Below are 22586 nucleotides of genomic sequence, written 5' to 3'. Positions count from 1 at the left end.
CCTGTAGAAGCTTTGTGATTGGGGGATTCTGATCTTTAAATAGCACCAGCACCTTAATTATAGCTAAACATTATGTACTTCACAAATGGCCAGTAGGTGGCAGTTACAACATTCTCTGATATTAAACAAGGCATAGATGCTTTAAAAGCGCTCGAGAATTCAAGGATAATTATATTCTCAAATGCAGCAAACATCAACATAAAAGAAAAACTATTTTTACAATGTTTTAGCAGATTAGTGATTTTCCCCACTTTTTTTTTTTTTTAAAAACCCTCTCTTGAAAATTGACAATGGAAAAATAAACTGAGAGGTGTGTGGGGTACAGAAATTATGAAGAGGAGGGGGAGAAGTGTATAAAACAATGAAATCTTGGAAATAAAAGAGAAATCAGGACAACATAAGATAGGGGGAAACAAATGTGTAAACCCCCCTCTCCCGCACAATTTCTACAGCCTGCATCCTGTGCGGCTGTATGATAACGACCTCCCCAATTTCTACAATAGGTCTGTATTATTCTGCATCGGGTCCGGTCACCTGGAGGGGTGGGGAGTTATTAGGCAAACAAATATGCACCACCCCTACCCACCTAGAGATAATTGGGCCAATACTGAACAGCATTGGGTCATTCCTGGTACCCCTGGGCTGTGAGTACTAGGACAATGATATCTAAAATTGTGCCCACTTTTAAAATAAATAGTATATGGTGCTTTTAATAAAGTCTGTAAATATATATTAGTGCCCTCAAGTAAAATAATCAAATATTGAACCCTTATATAAATAATATACCAGGTACTTTATTATTTGATTTTGTGTAATTGCCAACTTTTGTATTTACTATATACATTTATATATTTATTTATATACAATTGATATATGACCTTGATTTTGAGAATCGTCTTGAATACTGCCATGCTATGACCATATGTTTTCACATTGATTCCGAGGTATGTTGATATGGATTAACTAGTCGCACCAGAGAAATATTGTACCCCTCAATAAGGGATAATAGTAGCCCCCAAATATTATTTATAATCTTGTTGGGGGGTGCTACCACAGGCAATGGATATTAGGCCACAAAATTTTGAAGGAGAAGAAAAAGAAATGCCTAAAGTGGTGCGGCTGTATATTGATTATAGCGCAGGTTAGCTTTGTTGTGTGTTAATATATATATATATATATTAAAATCAAACAATTCTTTTTACAACATGCAAATAGACCTATCCCTGATAGGACTTTACAATAACTGCATATAAAGTGACTCTGTACTATATAAATATCCTATAATCTATGAGTAATTCATATATGTTAAAAACCACTTAATATATAAATAGCTAAAACCAGCTTAGGACTTCATATAAAAAATTATTTATTAATAGTTAGGAAAATGTTATATATATAACAATTCATTCAAAATGCACAAAAACCCTGTAAAAATACGCAGATAGGGATAAATAGAGAGTGATACTAAAAGCCAATAAATAGCAATTCTTTTAGTTAAAAGGTTAAAAAAATCGGATTTCAGCTTATCTTTCAATAGTATTTGGTAGAGTTCATATAGGCAAAAGTCAGGGACCCAATGCGTTTCGTCCTCTTATCTGGATTTCATCAAGGGGAATGTGTGTAGGGAGACATAACAGGGCTTTTATAGCAGAGACTTAGGCCCAAATTTGGGTGACATGTATTTTTAATTAGTGGCATCACCTCCTGTATTTCGTTTATATCTAAAATGTGTCTTGATCATTGGTTTTGGAGCTAGGGTATATGGCATGGCATTAATTATTAGTAGTTAAATTCATAGAAGATAAAAATTGAGGCTAAATGTCCTTTCTGTTACTTAAAATATTGTAAAGTGGTCCCGGTGGAATGCATGTGCAGCACACCACGTCACTTCCGGTTTCCTGGAGCCCGGATTTATGCATGTCTATTGGGATGTGTCCTCTAGTGGAACGCAGATGGAGCACACTGCATCACTTCCTGCTTCGGCAGAGGGTCCACTCTGTTGTTATCTGGGATATTAGTGGGGATTGTTGCATCCACCCACCGGTATCATAGGGGGAATTTTTCACTTCCATTCCTCGTGAGTAGCTTTATCGTATTGCCGGTGTTTTGGATCACATGTTTATTGCTGATCCTCGGATCGCATGGTGGCCATCTTTGTAGTTTTTTGGATGTTGATAGTTGCAGATCAGGATCCTATTCCCGGGCCTTAAGGGGCCTATCCATTAGCAGATAAATATGAAGGATGAACAAGTTATCATTCAGTCGTTCAATTTATCTGCTAATGGATAGGCTCTGAACGATAAAAATGCGCACTCCTGCGGCCGACAAATTGGGTCTTTTGTCTCTCCAACATATGTTGGTCAATTATCGTTTATCGCTGACAGATATTAGAAATGAATAGAAACATAAAAAAAAATCCACTCCCAGAATGATGTCATGCAATATCGTTCGTCGTTTGCAAAATCTGTCATGTACATGACAGATATTTGTCTTTCAGAAAGATCTGCTAATGGATAGGCACCTTTAGCGTTTAAGACACAGCGTCTGTCAGTCAGCCATCTTGGATTTCTAAAGATGTTGGATGTCATTTATAAATCTTAATTGTCCTTTTATTGGCCTTTCATCAATTTCGTTTTATCTTTTCATGGTTCCTATATGTTCAAAAAAGAGAAATTAAAGGCAGATACATATATATAAAAACTTTTTTGTCGAAAACTCTAATAGAGGTCGTATTAAGTATTAGAGTTTCAAGAGTTCATTTGGTAACACTGATATTAAGTATTAGAGTTTCAATAATTAGTTTAAGTTCAGTAACACTGGTATTATGGGTGAGGTCCATATTTTAAAAAGGAAAATATATTTCAATATTATTCATGAAGCTAAGCTTAGTACTTGGGTGACTTATATACACATATATCCCAAAATTTAGTGTATAAATATAAGACAAGACTCAGAGAGATATCACATTGCATATGCCTTTTATTCTCAGTTACACTGTACACTACAACACCTGGTCTTCCTAGGTGGTCCCCCAACCAAGTACTGACCAGGCCCAACCTCGCTTCGCTTCCAAGATTGGACGAGATTGGGCATTGACATGTTGGTATGGTTGTAGGGATGTTATCGCCTATGCATCTGTTTATGGACATTGCTCTGAGATAGCTTATGTTCTAATCAAGTACAAAATGCTAAATAAAGTAGCAGACTTCCAAGTGGTTAGTGTCTCACTGTTTTATGGGTGTTGACACTAAGGTCCTATCCCATGTATTATTTTTTTGTTGGAGAGGTAAAGCATTGTCTATAGCTGTTGATCTTTTGGTGTAAAAGAATGGAATTAACATTTCTCCCATGATATGGATCTGAAACTGTTTTCATATAAATGGGGCTATTTCGTAATTATCATTAAACCCCATAAAAGATAAAGTATTTAGTTCAAAGATCCAAAACATTTCACGTTGTGAAAGTTTTTTGCTCAGATTCCCTCCTCTTTCTCCCATAGTGACATGCTCTATTGCTTTGAACGATAGTTCTTCTGGGTTAAATCCATGATGTGTAGTGAAGTGTCTTGAGACCATATGATTTTCCACTTTATTCTTGATGTTTCTCATGTGTTCTTGCATCCTTAGTTTAGTAGCCTCTTTGTTTTCCCCACATACTTGATGCCACATGAACATTCTAACAGATATATCACTGATGTAGAATTACAGTTCATTAATTCTTTTATTTTGTATTCTTTTGAGTTAGTGTGGTTCCTAAAGGTCTTCTTCTGTGTGTTTAGGAATTTGCGAATATTGCACTGCCCACATTTATAGCATCCAGTACATTTGGGTAGAGTTCTATTAGGTTCTAATGTATCACTTCTCAGTAAACTGAGAGCTAAAAAGAGTCTTTGAGGCTTTTTGTTTTTCTGAACACCATTGGTGGCCTTGGTGGAAGTACATCCTTCAAAATGGGATCCAGTAGCAAAATGTTCCAATGTTTTGAAAGTGTTGCCCTTATTTTTTTCTCTTGTCCACTGTAGGTGGTAATAAAAGGGGTTATAAGTTCGTCTTTGTTTTCCTTCTGTTTGTATATTAATAATTCAGACCTCACCAAGTTTTCAGTTTTTTGATTGGCTTCACCAATGATTTCTTCTGGGTACTCTTTATTTTGAAATCTTTCTTTGTAGATTTTAATCTGTTGATCACACATATCTTGGTTACTACAGTTGCGTTTAATCCTGTGGAATTGTGAGTATGGAATTTTTGTCCTTTCAACTCTTCAGATGGTTACTCTTATAATGGAAGTAGATGTTGGTGTCAACTTTCTTGATGAAGTTTTTTGTAAGAATCTTCTCATCTTCCCCTGTCAGTACCAAGTCTAGAAATTCTATAGAATTCGTATTGATGCTGGATATAAATTTTAAATTCATGTTATTATTTGATGTGTGATAAAAAAGATTCAAAAACATCCCGTGGACCTTCCCATATCATTAAAATATCATCGATGTATCTTTTATAAAAAATTATATTTGTTTTAAAAGGGTTATTAGTATATACATATTCCTCTTCCCAACATCCCATAAACAGGTTTGCAAAATTGGGGGCAAAGGTCGTCCCCATTGCTGTTCCACATATTTGTCTATAAAATTTGTCTAAAAATTTAAAAATAATTGTGTTCCAATATAAAAGCCATTAAATCACATAAACACTCTGTGTGCAGTATTCATTGAGGAATCTTGATTAAAGAAATGTCTACAAGCATTAATCCCTTTGTGGTGTTCAATACACGTGTATAGTGACTGCACATCTATAGTAACCCAGGAGTATTCTTCCACTCTAGATTCTCCAATGCTTGTAGTACATGTGTTGTATCCTTTAAATATGATTCAAGATTTTGTACATATTTTTTTAGAAAGATGTCCAAGTATTCAGAAGTGTGTGAAGTGAATGACTCAATACCAGCAATTATTGGTCTGCCCGGTGGTTCCACCAATGATTTATGTATTTTGGGTAAAAAGTAAAAAATGGGGGTTTTGGGACTTGTTTTCATTAGGTATTGGAATTAATTTTTATCTAAAATGTCATTGTGTAATCCATATACTAATAGAGTTCTCAGCTCATCATCAATATATCCTTCCAATGGGTCATTTTGAAGCAAGGTGTAAGATTCCTTATCCCCTAGAAGTTGGTTTGCCTCTTTCAGGTAGTAAGACCGGTCCATGAGTACTAGTCCCCCCCTTTGTCAGCTGGTTTTAAAACAACATTGGTGTTATTTTTCAGTTTTTTTAGAGCTTCCTTTTATTTAATCTTAAGATTCTGCTTCTTTATTGGTTCAAATTCTTCTTCACACAGTTCTTTATTCACCATTTCATAAAATATGTTAAAATGGCTTCCTTTAGACTCGATCGGGTAGTATTTAGACTTCCCCTTCAGGCCAGATTTGGATTCTTTCATCTCATAGTTGTTGATAATGGCATTATCCTTCCGCAAAAAGTGTCTTTTAAGGGTGAGATTCCTAATAAATTTATTCAGATCAATGAATGTTTCAAATTTGTTCATGTTGTTTGTTAGAGCAAAATTCAGTCATTTGCTTGGAAGAAAGATTTCAGGTTGTGTGAGGTGATGTTGAGATAAATTAAAAATTCCATGTGCTACTGGATCTATTGATGTAGGTTTCTTTTTTTGTATGCTCTTCCAGATACCCCCCCCCCTCTGGATAACCCCTTTTATTACCACCTAAAGTGGAGAAAAACAAAAAGCCTCAATGACTCTTTAGCTCCCAGTTTACTGAGAAGTGATACAGAACTCTACCCAAATATACTGGATGCTATTAATGTGGGCAGTGCAATATTTGCAAATTCCTAAACCCACAGAGGAACACCTTTAGGAACCACAATAACTCAAAAGAATACAAAATAAAAGAATTCATGAACTGTAATTCTACATTAGTGATATATCTGTTAGAATGCTCATGCGGTATCAAGTATGTGGGGAAAACAAAGAGGCCACTTAGACTAAGGATGCAAGAACACGTGAGAAACATCAAGAATAAAGTAGAAAATCATATGGCCTCAAGACACTTCACTACACATCATGGATCTAACCCAGAAGAACTATCGTTCAAAGCAACAGAGCATGTCACTATGGGAGAAAGAGGAGGGAATCTGAGCAAAAAACTTTCATAACGTGAAATGTTTTGGATCTTTGAACTAAATACTTTGGGCCTGATTCAGACCCACTCGCAAGTGGCTGTCCGCTCGCAAGTGGGTCGATGTTGTGCACTGCGCATGCGCACAACGGCGGGAGCTCCATCGTGCGCATGCACCAGACGTGACGAGCGAAGGACTTTCCTTCGCTCGTTGTGTCTGATCAAAGGGGGCGTGCTGTCGATGTTGATTGACAACACGCCCCCTTTGGTGGGTGTGCCGGGGGCGTGCCTCCCTGACGGGGGCGTTCCCAAGGGAACGCCTACCATCAGAAGCCGGCCCACTGACATCACTAGTGATGTCAGTGGGAGTGATTTTGGCTCTGATAGAGCCAAAATCACTCCGGGCCTTGCGGTTGAAAAACTCAACCGCAGGCTCCGGCTCGCAGTGGCGATGGTCGCGATGGTCAAGACCATCGCGGCCATCAAACTGCACGCTCGTATAGGCTGTGGGTGGTGACCAACAGCTATACGAGCGTCCAGGAGGACGCTCCATAATTATGGAGGGCGGCCCTCATTCAGAGCGTGCGCTCTGCTCAGAGCGTACGGCTCTGAGGGCCTTTATCCCTTATGGGGTTTAATGATAATTACGAAATAGCCCCATTTATATGAAAACATTTTCAGATCCATAATTCCAGAATTCCATTCTTTTACACCAAAAGATCAACAGCTATAGACAATGCTTTACCTCTCCAACAAAAAAAGAATACATAGGATAGGACCATAGTGTCAACACCCATAAAACAGTGAGACACTAACACTTGGAAGTCTGCTACTTTATTATGCATTTTGTACTTGATTAGAACATAAGCTATCTCAGAGCAATGTCCATAAACAGATGCATAGGCGATAACATCCCTACAACCATACCAACATGTCAATGCCCAATCTCGTCCAATCTTGGAAGCGAAGCGAGGTTGGGCCTGGTCAGTACTTGGTTGGGGGACCACCTAGGAAGACCAGGTATTGTAGTGTACAGTGTAACTGAGAATAAAAGGCATATGCAATGTGATATGGCTCTGAGTCTTGTCTTATATTTATACACTAAATGTTGGGATATATGTGTATATAAGTCACCCAAGTAGTAAGCTTAGCTTCATGAAGAATATTGAAATATATTTTCCTCTTTAAAATATGGACCTCACCCATAATACCAGTGTTACTGAACTTAAACTAATTATTGAAACTCTAATACTTAATATCAGTGTTACCAAATGAACTCTTGAAACTCTAATACTTAATACGACCTCTATTAGAGTTTTTGAAAAAAAAATGTTTTTATATATATGTATCTGCCTTTAATTTCTCTTTTTTGAACATATAGGAACCATGAAAAGATGAAACTAAATTGATGAAAGGCCAATAAAAGGACAATTAAGAATTATAAATGACATCCAACATCTTTAGAAATCCAAGATGGCTGACCGGATGCTGTGTCTTAAATGCCAGGGTCCTGGAATAGGATCCTGATCCGCAACTAGCAACATCCAAAAAACTTCAAAGTTTTCCGCCATGTGCTCCGAGGATATGAAATAAACACGTGATCCAAAACACTGGAAATACGATAGAGCTACACATGAGGAACGGAAGTGACAAATTCCCCCTATGATACTGGTGGGTGGAAGCAACAAGCCCCACTAACATCCCAGATATCATCATAGTGGACCATCAGCCGCGACACACCGGAAGGGCCAGAAGGGATGTAAACCTCAAATCACACGCATAGTCCAGGCTTCAAGAAGCAGAAAGTGACGTAGTGCGCTCCATCTGCGTTCCACTAGGACACAGATCCCGATAGACATGCATAAATCCGGGCTCCAGCAAACCGGAATGTGACGCGGTGCATTCCACCGGGACCACTTTACGATATTTTAAGTAACAGGACATTTATCCTAATTTTTTATCTTCTATGAATTTAACTACTACTAATTAATGCCATGCCATATACCCTAGCTCCAAAACCATTTATCAAGACACATTTTAGATACAAACGAAATACAGGAAGTGATGCCACTAATTAAAAATACATTTGACCTAAATTTGGGCCTAAGTCTCTGCTATAAAAGCCCTGTTATGTCTCCCTACACACATTTCCCTTGATGAAGTCCAGACAAGAGGACGAAACGCGTTGGGTCCTTGACTTTTGCCTATATGAACTCTATCAAATACTATTGAAAGATAAGCTGAAATCCGATTTTTTAACCTTTTAACTAAAAGAATTGCTATTTATTGGCTTTTAATATCACTCTCTATTTATCCCTATCTGCGTATTTTTACAGGGTTTTTGGGCATTTTGAATGAATTGTTATATATATAACATTTTCCTAACTATTAATAAATTATGTTTTACATGAAGTCCTAAGCTGGTTTTAGCTATTTATATATTAAGTGGTTTTTAACATATATGAATTACTCATAGATTATATGATATTTATATAGCACCGAGTCACTTTATATGCGGTTATAGTAAAGTCCTATCAGGGATAGGTCTATTTGCATGTTGTCAAAAATGTTTGCACAGGTTGCCCGAGAGGAGCCCGAACCACAAACTGTACCTTTCTCTAAGGATGATACTTTCCGAATGACAGGGCAGCGGCGGCAAATGCCGGGAACCTCCGCCTCTCTCAGCCAATGAATGGCTGGTTGTGCTAAACACAGGGGATCCCCTACGTCTTTTGTCCCCTGTATTTACACAACCAGGACTGGCTCTGAAAAGTCTGGGGCTGGTTGTGCTTTTAGGGGGAGACCCCACGCAATTTAAAAAAAAAATTGTAACACTTTTGAAGCTTTTTACACACAGATGCATGCGCAAATCTCATTGAGCTGGGCATGCATCTGTGTCAATAAGACCTGCTCATGCTGAAAACTAAAGCATGAAGCTGGTCTATTGCTTTGGGGATTTGAGGTTCGATTTTGAGTGGGATTTGGTGGTCGATTTGCACATGGGCATGTAAAATCGAACATCAAATCACTGTTCAAAATCGAACCCAATCGAATTTGATTTGAAAATCGAATGCAAAATCGAATATTAGTAAATGAGGTTTTTTTAAGGGATTTTGCAGTTTGATTTAAATTTGATTTCAGACGATTTTATAGATTCATTAAATCGAATGCCAAATCGAACCTTGTAGTGAATTTATCCTCTGATGTGCATGTCCTGAAATATTACTGGTTTTACAGGTTTCCAAATCATTTACCTGAATCATACTCCCCTATTTACGTATGCATTTTTTTCTCCAATGTATCCAACTCTAAATTAGCCCGACTGACTGCTATTGCCTATGGAAAGATATACCACAGGTAATTGAGATAGAACTGTCGGATCGAGCGTACAACCGGCACAATTTTGTGTGCAGCAAACTAGGGATAGCCATCTGTGAGCTAACCATCGATGATCACTGTTGATGGTACAAAACCATCTATGGTGAACCATCGATAGTTTCCATCTCTCGATGGCCACCGCTGCTTGTTGGCATGGTGCACCATGGACCAATCAGCATTGGGGGTGGGGACTAGCGGGTCACTGGTGGGCAGGGCTAAGCTCTGTGTTTCTGGCACCACAGGGAAAAAAAAAGGTTCCTAGGCTGGCATCGATGGTGGGGAACCATTGCATCTCTGCCATCGATGGCGAGACCATCGGCCATCAGTAGTTAACCATCAATGGTTGTAAATTGTTGATGGCCATCCCTTTTGCAAACTTTACCCTGGGACCTTTGTGGGGAATATACTGTATTTCCCCTGGACTGAGAGCTCGTTCAGACAAGCATTTAGTGAATCAATGAGCCCAGTCAGGATTATTGATGGATCCCGCACGCCTCTGTTGTTCAGATGGGCATCAGTGTAAACCACAAACCAAACATGATAATAAGCACCATGTATGCAAAAAAAAAATGTTCATGTCCACTTGCTGTGCATCCTCGCTCCCCTACAACAGAAATGCCCTTGTGGGTAGCTACAAGGATGAGCACAGCTTGGTAGCAAGACACCTATCCATCAGGGCAGGTGCACCTCACCCCTTCCCCGGAGACAAGATCCACCTCCAGGAAACAGCATGTGGAACCGGTTGCACACTGCCTCTCTACTGCTGCACAGATAGCGCTCAACTCAGATATGGCTCCCTGGACTGCCCTTCTCCACCTCTCTGTGCACTTCCTGGTGCCCCCAGCTCTACCACCTTCCGGGAGTTGCACCATTGCATAAGGAACATTACACAAGACATTAAAGGGCAAGCAATGGCTGCCGGAGAATGATGTGGCCATGAATACTCTGCTTAATGTTGGGCATCGGAAGGGAGAATAGAATTGTTAAGGCGTTTCCACCATCGGATAATGCCTTTTGATGGTGTGCGACCATCATTTCTAATCCATTAGATGGTTTAAACCATCGATGGTACAGCTGTGCATGCGCAGAGGCCGGATCTTGTTTGCACGTGCGCAAAGGAACACTGCGGCTTGGTCAGAGTTTCTCCCAGTGGAGTATCACATCACCATACACAGTACACTGATGCCGGCCCCTGTGTGAGCTGCTTTCTGTTCCATCAGAACTTCAAAAAGGGATAACTGATCCAGGGGTGATTTAAGAAAAGACGCGGCCTGCATAGAGTTTTCGTGTGGAAGCCCCTCTCTCCCAGGCGCATGCACCGAGTAGGCTCTGGTAATGTGCATGTATAGATCTCCAGGAAAATGGCCATAGCACCATTAGCAGAATCATAGGTATAGAAAGCACTCCTGTAATGTTAAAAATGGACTGGATAATCATCTCATGGCATATAATATGCCAGATGTATTTACCATTAACCCTAAACTGCTCCCCCCAAGTATTTTCGAGCTATCAGCAAATTATTACACAGAGGAAAAAGAAAACTCCCAGGAATAACTGGCAGGGTAACACAGGGCCTAATTCAGACCCGCTCGCTAGCGTAGGACGCTTGCAAGCGGGTCGATGGTGCCCTTAATGTGCATGCGCACGACGGAGGGAGCTCCGTCGTGCGCATGCGCAAGACCCGCATAGCGACGGCCAAGCTGTCGCTCCGGGTCTCGCACCAAAGGGGGCATGCTGTCGATGGTGACTGACAGCACGCCCCCTTTGGTGGGCATACCGGGGGTGTGGCTGCCAGACGGAGGCGTTCCCATGGGAACACCTACCGTCTGGGTCCAGTCCCACTGACATCACTAGTGATGTCAGTGGGAATGACTTTGGCTCTGATAGAGCCAAAATCACTCCAGGGCTTGCGGCCACGAGACCCTACCGCAGGGTCTCGTCGCAAGCCCGATGGTCTTGACCATCGCGACCATCATCATGGACGCTCGCATAAGCTGTGGGTGGTAACCCACAGCTATGCGAGCGTCCAAGAGGCCTCTCCATTTTTAGGTAGTAGGGTCCTGATTCAGAGCGAGCGCTCTTGTCAGAGCGTCCGGCTCTGAATCAGGCCCACAGTCCACTGACATACAGAACTATGAGTAACCTCCTGCTTGATGTGGGTCTGCAATGCATACAGCATTATCCTTGGGACGCGGTACTATAATCAGTAGGAGACGCACTCTACAGTCTTGAATGTTGCTCTTATTTCACGTTTCAACTGAGCGACAGACAATAAGGCACTTACCTATGGATAGAACTTTTGAAAGGAAACGATTATCTTATCCGTAAAGCCTGGCACATTTTCCTAAACGTTATTTTCATGTAACCTTGACGAATTTCAATAGCAACGCTATCAGTCAGGCATGTTGCCTAGCAACTAAAACCCTAGAATGATAATGTTTTTGCCGAGATTTATATAGCTGAACATTTTCTGCATTTACTAATAATTAACCCCTGTTGGACAGTATGGGAGAGGAAATATATCTAAGTAGCCAGTAACATTCTCAGAGTACAGGAAAATCGGGGCCTGATAAAGAACTGCGTTGCACGCTCGGAAATAAACACGGATCTTCGCCCATCTGCGGAGTTACACGCAGCTACACCGCCCCCTTGTGGAGGTCGCCATCATCACTATCTGCGCGCATTTGCACCAGCTCTATCCTTGGTGCACAAGATCAGTATAAAATCAGCCGGACTTTGAACGGCCTTTAATTTCCGGCTACGCATCCAAGAACAAAATTAGCCTACATAAGGAATGCCCAGTTGACTTCCAGTCGAACCAGTGCAGCCGCAAGTGGAGATGTGTTTGACTGAATTGCCGTAGCTTCGTATGATCAGCTTGGACGCCTGCATAAAGCTAAAAAAAAAATCACAGGTTTCATCAGGGACTTGGGTGCAATTCTGAATCAGACGCTATGGCCCGTAATCAATTAGCCACAAAAAGTGCCGATTGGAGAAAAGTTTTCGCCTGTTTTCAACTTATCTCTGTTTTCAATTCCAGGAGTTTTCAGCCTAAGCGGAAAAAAACTAGGAGAAAAGTTTTCTCTATGTATAGGCAGGCGAATTGGAAGTGCAAAATCACTATTTTGGGGGGCAAATGTGGGGATTTGGTCCAGAACCCTTTGGATACCCCCCTAATGACTAATCGGTCCAAAAAACTTAAAAAAATTTTTTAGAAGACCACTAAAAAGACGTAATTTGGGGTGAAAATGAAAAAAGTGTTGGAAAATGGGTAAAAAGTAGGGGCCTGATACTTTGGGGTGCTATATGGATGGGACAGGTGGTGTATTTTTAAGTTTTTTTAAATCTTCACTTTAGAGACATCAAAATATGCTAGTACCCATTTTCATGTACCCCAAATTTGACCTTGGTACTTATTTTTCCCAAAAGGAATTCCATTCTATCATTTTTCGGCATATAACAGCCAATTCTGACACTGTAAGAACACATAACACTTTTATTAGGGCTAGTAGGACACTTCTATATTGATTACTAATGTTAGTGCAGCTTTTTCCTGGGCACAGACTGATTTCCCCAAAATCTTAGAGACTTTTCACCAGTTTCTCTTTCCCACGATTTCGCCTGTTTGCCTTTTTTGCATCTTTTGGAATTGAATATGGAGATAAGCGGTAGAGCGCCTAAAAACAAACGAAGGTGGCGAAAACATTGTGGCACGGCTTTTCGTGGCTAGTTGGATGCGGGAGCTAATATTTTTGCTTTGCACTGAGATAATCATCATCAAGGTACACAGCTCTTGCTCGCTCGTAGGAGACACATACGCAAACCAGAAGTGCACCTAGGTGTTTTGCAAACTTCTGCTCCTCTGCAGGCAGCTCTCTCCATAACTCTATGCTCTTTCGCGGATATACAGGTGCATTCGTGCAAATCGAGGAACATGGCACCTCCAAGGGGTTCTGTTGGGGCAGGCCGCAGTGACTTTGGGGAAATGGGGAATAAAGTTCTGTTGTATAGCCGAGCAGTGACTGGTGGAAGAGTAGTTAAGAAAAGTCCTGTGATGGAGCAGTGACTGAAGGAGATGGGGCACGGAGATCTGCTAGGCAGGGAGCAGTGACTGAAGGAGATGGGGCACAGAGATCTGCTAGGCAGGGAGCAGTGACTGAAGGAGATGGGGTATGGACATCTGCTAGGCAGGGAGCAGTGACTGAAGGAGATGGGGCACAGAGATCTGCTAGGCAGGGAGCAGTGACTGAAGGAGATGGGGCACGGAGATCTGCTAGGCAGGGAGCAGTGACTGAAGGAGATGGGGCACGGAGATCTGCTAGGCAGGGAGCAGTGACTGAAGGAGATGGGGCACGGAGATCTGCTAGGCAGGGAGCAGTGACTGAAGGAGATGGGGTACGGAGATCCGCTAGACATGGAGCAGTGACTGAAGAAGATGGGGCACAGAGGTCTGCTAGGCAGGGAGCAGTGACTGAAGGAGATGGGGCACAGAGGTCTGCTAGGCAGGGAGCAGTGACTGAAGGAGATGGGGCACAGAGGTCTGCTAGGCAGGGAGCAGTGACTGAAGGAGATGGGGCACAGAGATTTGCAAGGCAGGAAGCAGTGACTTAAGGAGATGGGGTACGGAGATCCGCTAGACAGGGAGCAGTGACTGAAGGAGATGGGGTACGGAGATCCGCTAGACAGGGAGCAGTGACTGAAGGAAATGGGGCACAGAGGTCTGCTAGACAGGGAGCAGTGACTGAAGGAGGAGGGTCACACAGAGATCTGTAGGGGTTGGAGTAGTAATTTAAGGAGGTGGGGAATGGAGATCTGTTGGGGTGGAAGTAGTGACTGAAGGTGGAGGGGCGCACAAAGATCTGTAGGGGTGGGGATCAGTGACTGAAGGAGGTGGGGAATGGAGATCTGTAGAGGTGAGTAGCAGTAATTGAAAAAGGTGGGGCACGGAGATCTGAAGGGGTGAGGCGCAGTGACTGAAGGAGGGGCACAGATCTGTAGGTGTAGGAGATCAGTGACTGAATGAGGTGGGGTATGGAGATCTGTGGGGTTGAGAGCAGTGACTTGAAGGAGGGGTACAGGGTTCTGTAAGTGTAGGGGCTCAGTGTCTGAAGGACGTGGGGAATGGAGATCTGTAGGGGTGAGGAAGTGACTGAATGAAGTGGGGCATGGAGATCTGAAGGGGTGAGGCACGGTGACTGAAGGAGGGGCAGAGAGATCTATAGGTGTAGGGGGAGGTAACTGGAGGAAGTGGGGCACAGAGATCTGCAGGGGTGGGTAGCAGTGACTGGTGGAAAAGTAATGACTGGAGGAAGTGGGATTACAGGTTACTGTAGAAGGTGGGCACAATTTTTAGTGTATGTGAGGTGTCTAATGGTGTGGATCAATGACTGGTGGGAGTACTGTATAATTTAAAACGGGAGTTATCGCTCACAGTATGTCCCCAAAATAGAGGAAGGGGGATGTTTTCTTTATGGGGTTGTACCACTAGCTGCTGGCTCAAGGAGGTGTCCTGACCTCCTTAACATAGATAATTTTCATATAGGTATATATATGGCACTGAGATAGTATCAGATAAAAGCAATATACACATTTATTGGCAATATACACTAAGTACATGTAGTATGGCAGCCACAGTACTGAATGGAGTAAAACTTCAATGAATTAAATCAATGGAAAATAGTTCTGAGTCTGCCCAACGCATTTCAACCCAGTCTGGGACTCCTTCAAGGCCTTGTGCAGAACAGCAGGAACCAGAGGACCAGCAGAAATTATTTGGTGAGTAGTATCTTACTTATTTAAATTCTGCATACCAGTGTCCGCATCCACCCTGATACTGCACTCATTATCTCCAAGGTACGCACAGGTTGTGACTAAAAGACACTCATGAGAAGTACACAGAGGACTAACATCACCTCATTTACCAGAGACAGCTAGTCATTATTTAAAAGAACACTCTGCCTAAAGTTATTGCCTATCATTGAAATAAAGGACACTTATTGGTTCAGTGCTAGATTAAGGATATTGGACCTCATTCAGAGGCGGTCGTTAGATGCAAGCGGTCGCTCTGAATGAGGGCGGCCACTTGCATCTTGTAGTGCCGCCTCTTGGTCAATCGCTAAGCTGTGGGTTACCACCCACAGCTCTAGCGACCGACCAGGGTGATGGTCGCGATGGTCAAGCCCATCGCGACCATCGGGGCTTGCGACAAGACCCTAAGGTTGGGTCTCGGCACTCGCAAGCCCCAGAGAGCTTCCTGCTCTGATCGAGCAGGAAGTTCCCCACTGACATCATTGCTGATGTCAGTGGGGCCGCCCCCAAACGGCAAGCGTTCCTTCGAGAACACCTCCGTTTGGCCAGCCACGGCCCCTGCCCGCCTCCCAAATGGGGCGAGCTGTCACTCACCATCGACAGCTCGCCCCCTTTGGTGCGAGACCCCTAGCGACAGAGCGCCCGTCGCTAGCTGGGTCTCGCGCATGCGCACGTCAGAGCCGGCTCCGACGTGCGCATGCCCAGTAGGGAAACATCGACCCGGTTGCGAGCGCTCAGCGCTTGCAACTGGGTCTGAATGACCCCCATTGACTTTCTGGACATTTTGTTTGGGACAATAGTATAGTCCTCTTCACAGGACGAACACCCTGCCCACAGTTATTGCCTAACAGACTTGAATGATCAGCTTATACATCTATTTTGGCCGACATATCTAAGTATAAAGTTTCTTCACATATTGTACGCATAAGTAGAATACATCCGAATACCACAAAGCGCTTGCTCTACTCCCCTATATGGAAGTACTGTATAGTGAGAAGTTTTTGTTTGGTGGACAGCAACGACTGATGGAAAGAGGACATGGAATTCTGTAGAGGAGGAATGTCTCTAGTGCAAGCAGTATGGTAAGGAGATCTGTGGGGAGACCAGCAGTGGAAGAGGGGTAATGACATCTCTATCAGATTGTTTGATAGATTCCCAGAATATTGGGAAGCCTCGTGGACTCCCGGGAAGGCAGGCTGACCTCCCAGATACCCGCTGTGCCTCCAGAACTGCTGGCTTGCCCATAAGAAAATTCATGTGAAGTAGAATGAGGATCCCCACAACTTGAGTGAGTCAGCACAAGGCTTCCATAGTAAGTTTTCATTAAAAAAAAGTTTGATAGATTTTTGATAGTTAAAAACTATTACCAATCACAATACATACAATAAAAAAATGAATCGCAGTCATAGCGCTTTTTATTTTTGCTTTGCTGTATTTATTTACCCCATTCTCACAAGTGATTTGGCCCCATCATTCAATTTATTTATCAAGCCGTGCGGCAGTACTGTCTCCTCTGCTGAGCTGCTTGGTTATTGCCAGCAGTGCCATAACTTTCACAGTGTATAAAAAGGAATAATCTCCCCGCCTGCCCTGTTAGACTATACAGCCTCTAGTGCTATGCCACCCATACACAATAGGTTCCTCCTGGTGGCACTGGACACAACTCAGGGTGGCATTAGATACACCTGTGGGTAAAGCTAGACACGCTAGTTGGGTGGAGCAGGGCACACCCCCCTCCGGCAGTGCTCCGACATGCTACTTGCGCAATTTTTCTGACAGTATTTTTCACAAGCAGCCAAGTAAGATGTAAACTCTAACAACACTTGAAAAAACATTTTTTTTTTGTGTCCCCAGGATTAAAATCCCTGATTCTTACAGGGGTCCCTCTCGCCCTGGTAATTCAACCTGTACAGCCTGCTGCTCTGATCAAATTGACCCTGCCTGTATGATCAATTTAGCAAATTCTGTTTAATATTAAAAATAATAATATATAATTTTTTTTAATCCCGTCATTATTCTAAAAGAGTAAAATAGACATGGCGCCAAAAGAAAACTAAGGGCCTGATTCAGACCCGCTCGCTAGATGCGGCCGCTTGCCCTCAGCGTATGGAAATTCAGCGAAGTGACGCCACGGCAGGCGCTCACACGGAAAGGCATAAGCACGCCCAATATGTCTTGGCGTGCGATCACTTTGTGTTTATAGACGCCCACCAGCCTGTCTTTAGCTGCCCACTAGCGAACGTCTTCTCCAGGAAATAAATACAACCATCGGTACATCGGGTTCCATCGGATCTGACCGCAGCGCTTGCGGTTGAGTGTACCCTACCGCAAGCACTGCGAGCACTTCAGTGTATAATTCAATCAGGTGACGTGTACAATGATGCTACCTGTTAATTATGCACGCCTCTGAAACGGCGTGGAAACACTCTGGCACGCCTGCGTCCGCAACTCCACTCTCCCGTTACTACTGCCCTGCCCCTGTTACCACCCACAAACGGCCTCTCCTGTCACTCATTTCACCGGGCTGTCTTTGCAGGGTGAGCGAGTGCATCCCAATCGCTCGTACTAGTTTGCGCACACGCACTGCATGCGCATATTAGCGAACATAGGCCCTGATTCAGAGCTGGAAGCTCTGACCAGAGCGCTCGCTCTGAATCAGGGCCCACCTCCATTAATATGGAGCGTCCTCCTGGACGCTCGTATAGCTGTGGGTCACCACCCACAGCATATACGAGCGTGCAGGATGATGGTCGCGATGGTCTTGACCATCGCGACCATCGAAACTGCGAGCAAAAGCCTGCGGTTGAGTTTTTCAACCGCAAGGCCAGGAGTGATTTTGGCTCTATCACTAGTGATGTCAGTGGGGCCGGCTTCAGACGGTAGGCGTTCCCTTGGGAACGCCTCCGTCTGGCAGGCATGCCCCCGGCACGCCCACCAAAGGGGGCGTGCTGTCAGTCAACATCGACAGCACGCCCCCTTTGATGAGACACTCCGAGCGAAGGAAAGTCCTTCGCTCGTCGCGTCTCGCGCATGACGGAGCTCCCTCCGTCGTGCGCATGCGCAGTGCAGACCATCGACCCACTTGCGAGCGGACAGCCGCTCGCGAGTGGGTCTGAATGAGGGCCATAGTCAGCAACGAGCGGCCACTTGCCAGCGAGCAGGTCTGAATCAGGTCCTAAGCCTGATGGGTAAAATCTAATTTTTTTCTTGGATTCAAAGCATATTTAGGACACCCATCAAAACCCTCGGGACGACACACTTTGTTGACTAGTGTAATTAGTTTATGAGATGTAGTCCTGGCAAATGATCCGGGGACCCACCTACCTGACACGGGGACCCATTTGCTGGGTTACACTGATCAGGGTCAGAACTATTAGAATATAATATAATCAGCATGTAGGGCCGTCATGACAAGTTGTATTGTGTCCCATGAATGCACATTATTGTGTAGTGCTGCGCAATGTATCGGTGAGACGTAAATCAATGACGTTGGACTTACCTGTAGGATCTTATCCCCGGGCCGGAGCACTCCGTAAGCTGGTCCATCAGGCTGAACCCTAGTAACAAAGATACCCTATAAGTCAGAAGTAACATAGGTTAGGAGTCTTTCACACGTCCTCTATACTGAATTCTACTCAAGCTTGATGCCGCTGGGTGTCCAGCAAAAGATATGACGGCAGCAGAGAGGATGAGGTGTTAGGAGAACGGCACAGACAGAACCTGTGATGTACATCAGTAGTAACAGACACCACAACACACCACACATGTGTAACACATATTCAGTATACACACAGAAGGACTCAGGGCCTCATTCAGAGGCGGTCGGAGGATGCAAGCGGTCGCTCAGAAACTGGGCGGCCGCTTGCATCCTGACCGGCCGCCTCTGTTTCGGTCGTTAGGCTGTGGGTTAACACCCACAGCTCTAACGACCGCTAGGGTGATGGTCATTGACCATCGGGGCTTACGACGAGACCCTAGGGTAGGGTCTCACTTGTTGTAAGCCCCGGAGAGTTTCTGGCTCTGTCAGAGCCGGAAGCTCTCCACTGACATCACTAGTGATGTCAGTGGGGCCTCCCCCAAACGGCAGGCGTTCCCATTGGAACGCCTCCGTTTGGCCTGCCACCCCCCCGGCCCGCCTTCCAAACGGGGCGAGCTGTCAATCAACATCGACAGCTCGCCCCCTTTGGAAAGAGACCCGCTACGACCGGCGCTGTCGGTCGTAGCGGGTCTCACGCATGCGCACGAAGGAGCCGGCTCCCTCGTGCGCATGCGCACTAGACAAACATCGAGGCAGCCGTGCGGTCGTAGACCGTACGGCCGCCTCTGAATAAAGCCCTCAGTTATTAACATTACGTCTAGGGGGCATATTTACTAAAGTGCAGGTATGAGAAGTGGAGCTGTTGCCCATAGCAACCAGATTCTACTTACCATCTATCTAGCACCTTCTAGAAGATAATAGCTAGAATCTAAATGGCAGCTATGGGCAACATCTCCACATCTATAAACCCGCACTTTAGTAAATATACTCTTATACTTAGGTGTAAGGTTTGTACAAGATCAATGTAACCAATCAGATACTGGCTTTCATTCTCTAACTTGCACTAGACTGATAAAATCTCATTGCTGATTGGTTGCTGTAGTTTATTGCAAACTGTGCAACAAGCACAACTAATACCACAACAAATAATAAATGTTCTTTTGCAGAAACATCCTGGGGGGTGTAGGACGGGTGATTTCACAGCACGACATGCCCAGATTATAAACATCCGGGTGATATTTATAAATCTCACTATAAAACCATTGTCCTTTTAGCAAATAACAGAAATGAACTGTTCCCGGTTGCTCCTGTTGAACACCTACTTTTGCATCATTAATTAAATGCACTGTGTTTTTTTTTATTCTGTGCTTTTTCACCATTTCTTTATACCATCAGGCAGAGTTTGATTGTTTTCCTGTTTTTTTTATATTTTACTTTATCCATTGCAAAAAGTACAACAGGTCTGTGTCCTTTACCAATGGAAAATAAACAACTCCGACTGATGATAGAAACACATGGCTGCAAAGCACAACATAATGCATTTATTTTAGTAAAATTGTCTGAGAAACATGAACAAGTCACTAAGTTAACGTTATCTGGAGCTGAACAATCTCTTCAATGACTGTTTAAATTTCCACTGCAGGATTCTATAGAAAAGCTTAAGGTGAGACATGGTGGTGAATGTTTGTTGGGCATGGCAGGTACAAAAATGCAGACAAATACAATCGAAAATAAATGTAGTGTTGATTGGAATTAAAATGATCTCAAATAAAAAACAAAATGTTACTAATAGGAGCTCGAGGTGGTCAGTGACCCTCCGCTAACATGATTGGTTCACACAGGGGTACTTGACAATCCTGCACAGACCAATAAACGCTGTGTGGGTGGGACCCGCTAAATCACCCTATCCATCGGGCGCCGTTAAGTAAAACTTTTTAAATGTTGTTTCAATAATGTTGTCCGTGCCGCCCGCGCCATCTGTGTGGGTAGCATAGACAGTGTAATGGTTAGCATAGCTGCTTCAGCTCCAAGGTCGTGGGCTCGATTCCCAGCACAGCCCTAACTGTCCGGAGTTTTCATATTCTCCCTGTGTTTGCGTGGGTCTGCTGTGGTTTCCTCCCACACTCCGAAAAAAATATACTGGTAGGTTAATTGGGATCGGTATGAAATACCGGCGGCTGTTTAAATCCCGACAGGAGAAGCCCGATAGGGGGAGATCCCGACGCCGGCTGGTAAGTACCCTAACCCTCCCTCCCTTAACCCTCCCTTAGGGGTGCCTAATCCTAAAACTCCTGGGGTGGTGCCTAACCCTAAATCCCCCCCGGGGTGCCGAACCTAACCCACCATCCCACACCCTAAACCTAACCCTCCCAGGAGGTGCCTAACCCTAACCTATCCCTGGGGGTGCCTAATCCTAACCCCCCCCCCCTTCCCCCAAAATCTAACTATAACCCCGCCACGCTCCCTAAACCTAACCCTCCCCCCCCTGCGGCTAACGTGGACTTACCTCATTCGGGCTGTTGTCCTTCGGCGTTGGGATTAAGATAGGCATCAGTATTTCGACGTCTATCTTAAGTCCCCTGCCGGGATATAGAGCAGAGGCATTTAGTCCGCCGGTCTATAAACTGCATCCCGGTTAATTAGCTCCCAACAAAAATTAACCCTATTGTGTATGTGTGTGAGCATGTGGCAGTGAATATAGGACCTCATTCAGAGCCGCTCGGAAAATGCGAACGCTCGCTCTGAATGAGGGCGGCCGCTTCTATGTTCAGAGCCGGCCTCCTAGCCGCTCGCTAGGCTGCGGGTGACCACCCACAGCTTTAGCGAGCAGCCAGGTTGCGACGAGACCCTTGTGGTAGGGTCTCGTCTACCGCAAGCCCCAGTGAGCTATTAGAGCCGGAAGCTCACCACTGACATCACGAGTGATGTCAGTGGGGCCGCCCCCAAACGGCAGGCGTTCCGTCGGGAACGCCTCCGTTTGGCCAGCCACCCCCCCCCCCACCCCGCCTACAAAACGGTGCGAGCTGTTGATCACCATCGACAGCCGCCCCTTTTGTAGTGATCCCCGGAGCCAGAGAATTTCTCTCTCGCTCTGGGGCTTGCGCACACGCAGTGCGGCCGCTGCGTGTGCGCAGGGCCTCGACATCGACCCGCTTGGGAGCGCATAGGCGCTTGCGAGCGGGTCTGAATGAGACCCATAGAGTGTAAGCTCCACTGGGACAGAGACTGATGTGAATGGTCAAATATTATCTGTAAGCACTGCAGCATATGTGTGTGCTATATAAATATCCGGAAATAAATAAATAATGAATCTAGTGAATTTGACATTTAAACAATGTGATTTTTTCCTGAATTTTTTTTTGGGGGGGGAACTTTGCACAAGTACATTCCTCACACAGCTACATAATGACTGCCGCCCCTCCACATCTTCCAAAGTAGTTTAAAAGAACAGTTTGTACTTTGTAGACTATGTGGAGTTTGCAGCGCTAATCACAGGTTAGAGTTGTATAATTACATGGGGTGAGCTGGCCACCCCCTCATACAATTAGCTAATGTATTTTCCTGATGTGCAATATTCCATCCAGGTTACCAAGAGGAATGAGGGGAAAGTTTCAGATGGTGAAAATATAAATGATGGTAAAATAATTATACCGGTGAAAACAACAAAACATGTAGGATGAAAGAGCAGAAGAAACCTGAATGTCAGAAAAGAGTATTACTTACAAAATGTTTT

The 22586-nt window shown here is 44.0% G+C and overlaps 1 protein-coding gene and 2 pseudogenes across 1 annotated transcript in view; 1 reads left to right on the top strand and 2 right to left on the bottom strand.

Moving 5' to 3' along the window:
* Window positions 1–22586, bottom strand: part of LRRC7 (leucine rich repeat containing 7) — a 419637-nt gene that overhangs the window by 4434 nt on the left and 392617 nt on the right. The window contains exon 24 of the mRNA XM_088466556.1: window positions 18815–18889. Coding sequence (XP_088322682.1) covers window positions 18815–18889 — 75 coding nt within the window. The remainder of the gene's footprint in view (window positions 1–18814; window positions 18890–22586) is intronic.
* Window positions 2999–3117, bottom strand: LOC148430688 (5S ribosomal RNA; annotated as a pseudogene).
* Window positions 7043–7161, top strand: LOC148430687 (5S ribosomal RNA; annotated as a pseudogene).

The sequence above is a fragment of the Taudactylus pleione genome, unplaced genomic scaffold, assembly GCF_031769625.1.
Source record: "Taudactylus pleione unplaced genomic scaffold, aTauple2 ptg003505l, whole genome shotgun sequence".
Taxonomy (NCBI): domain Eukaryota; kingdom Metazoa; phylum Chordata; class Amphibia; order Anura; family Myobatrachidae; genus Taudactylus; species Taudactylus pleione.
This window is presented reverse-complemented; position numbering and strand designations above follow the sequence as displayed.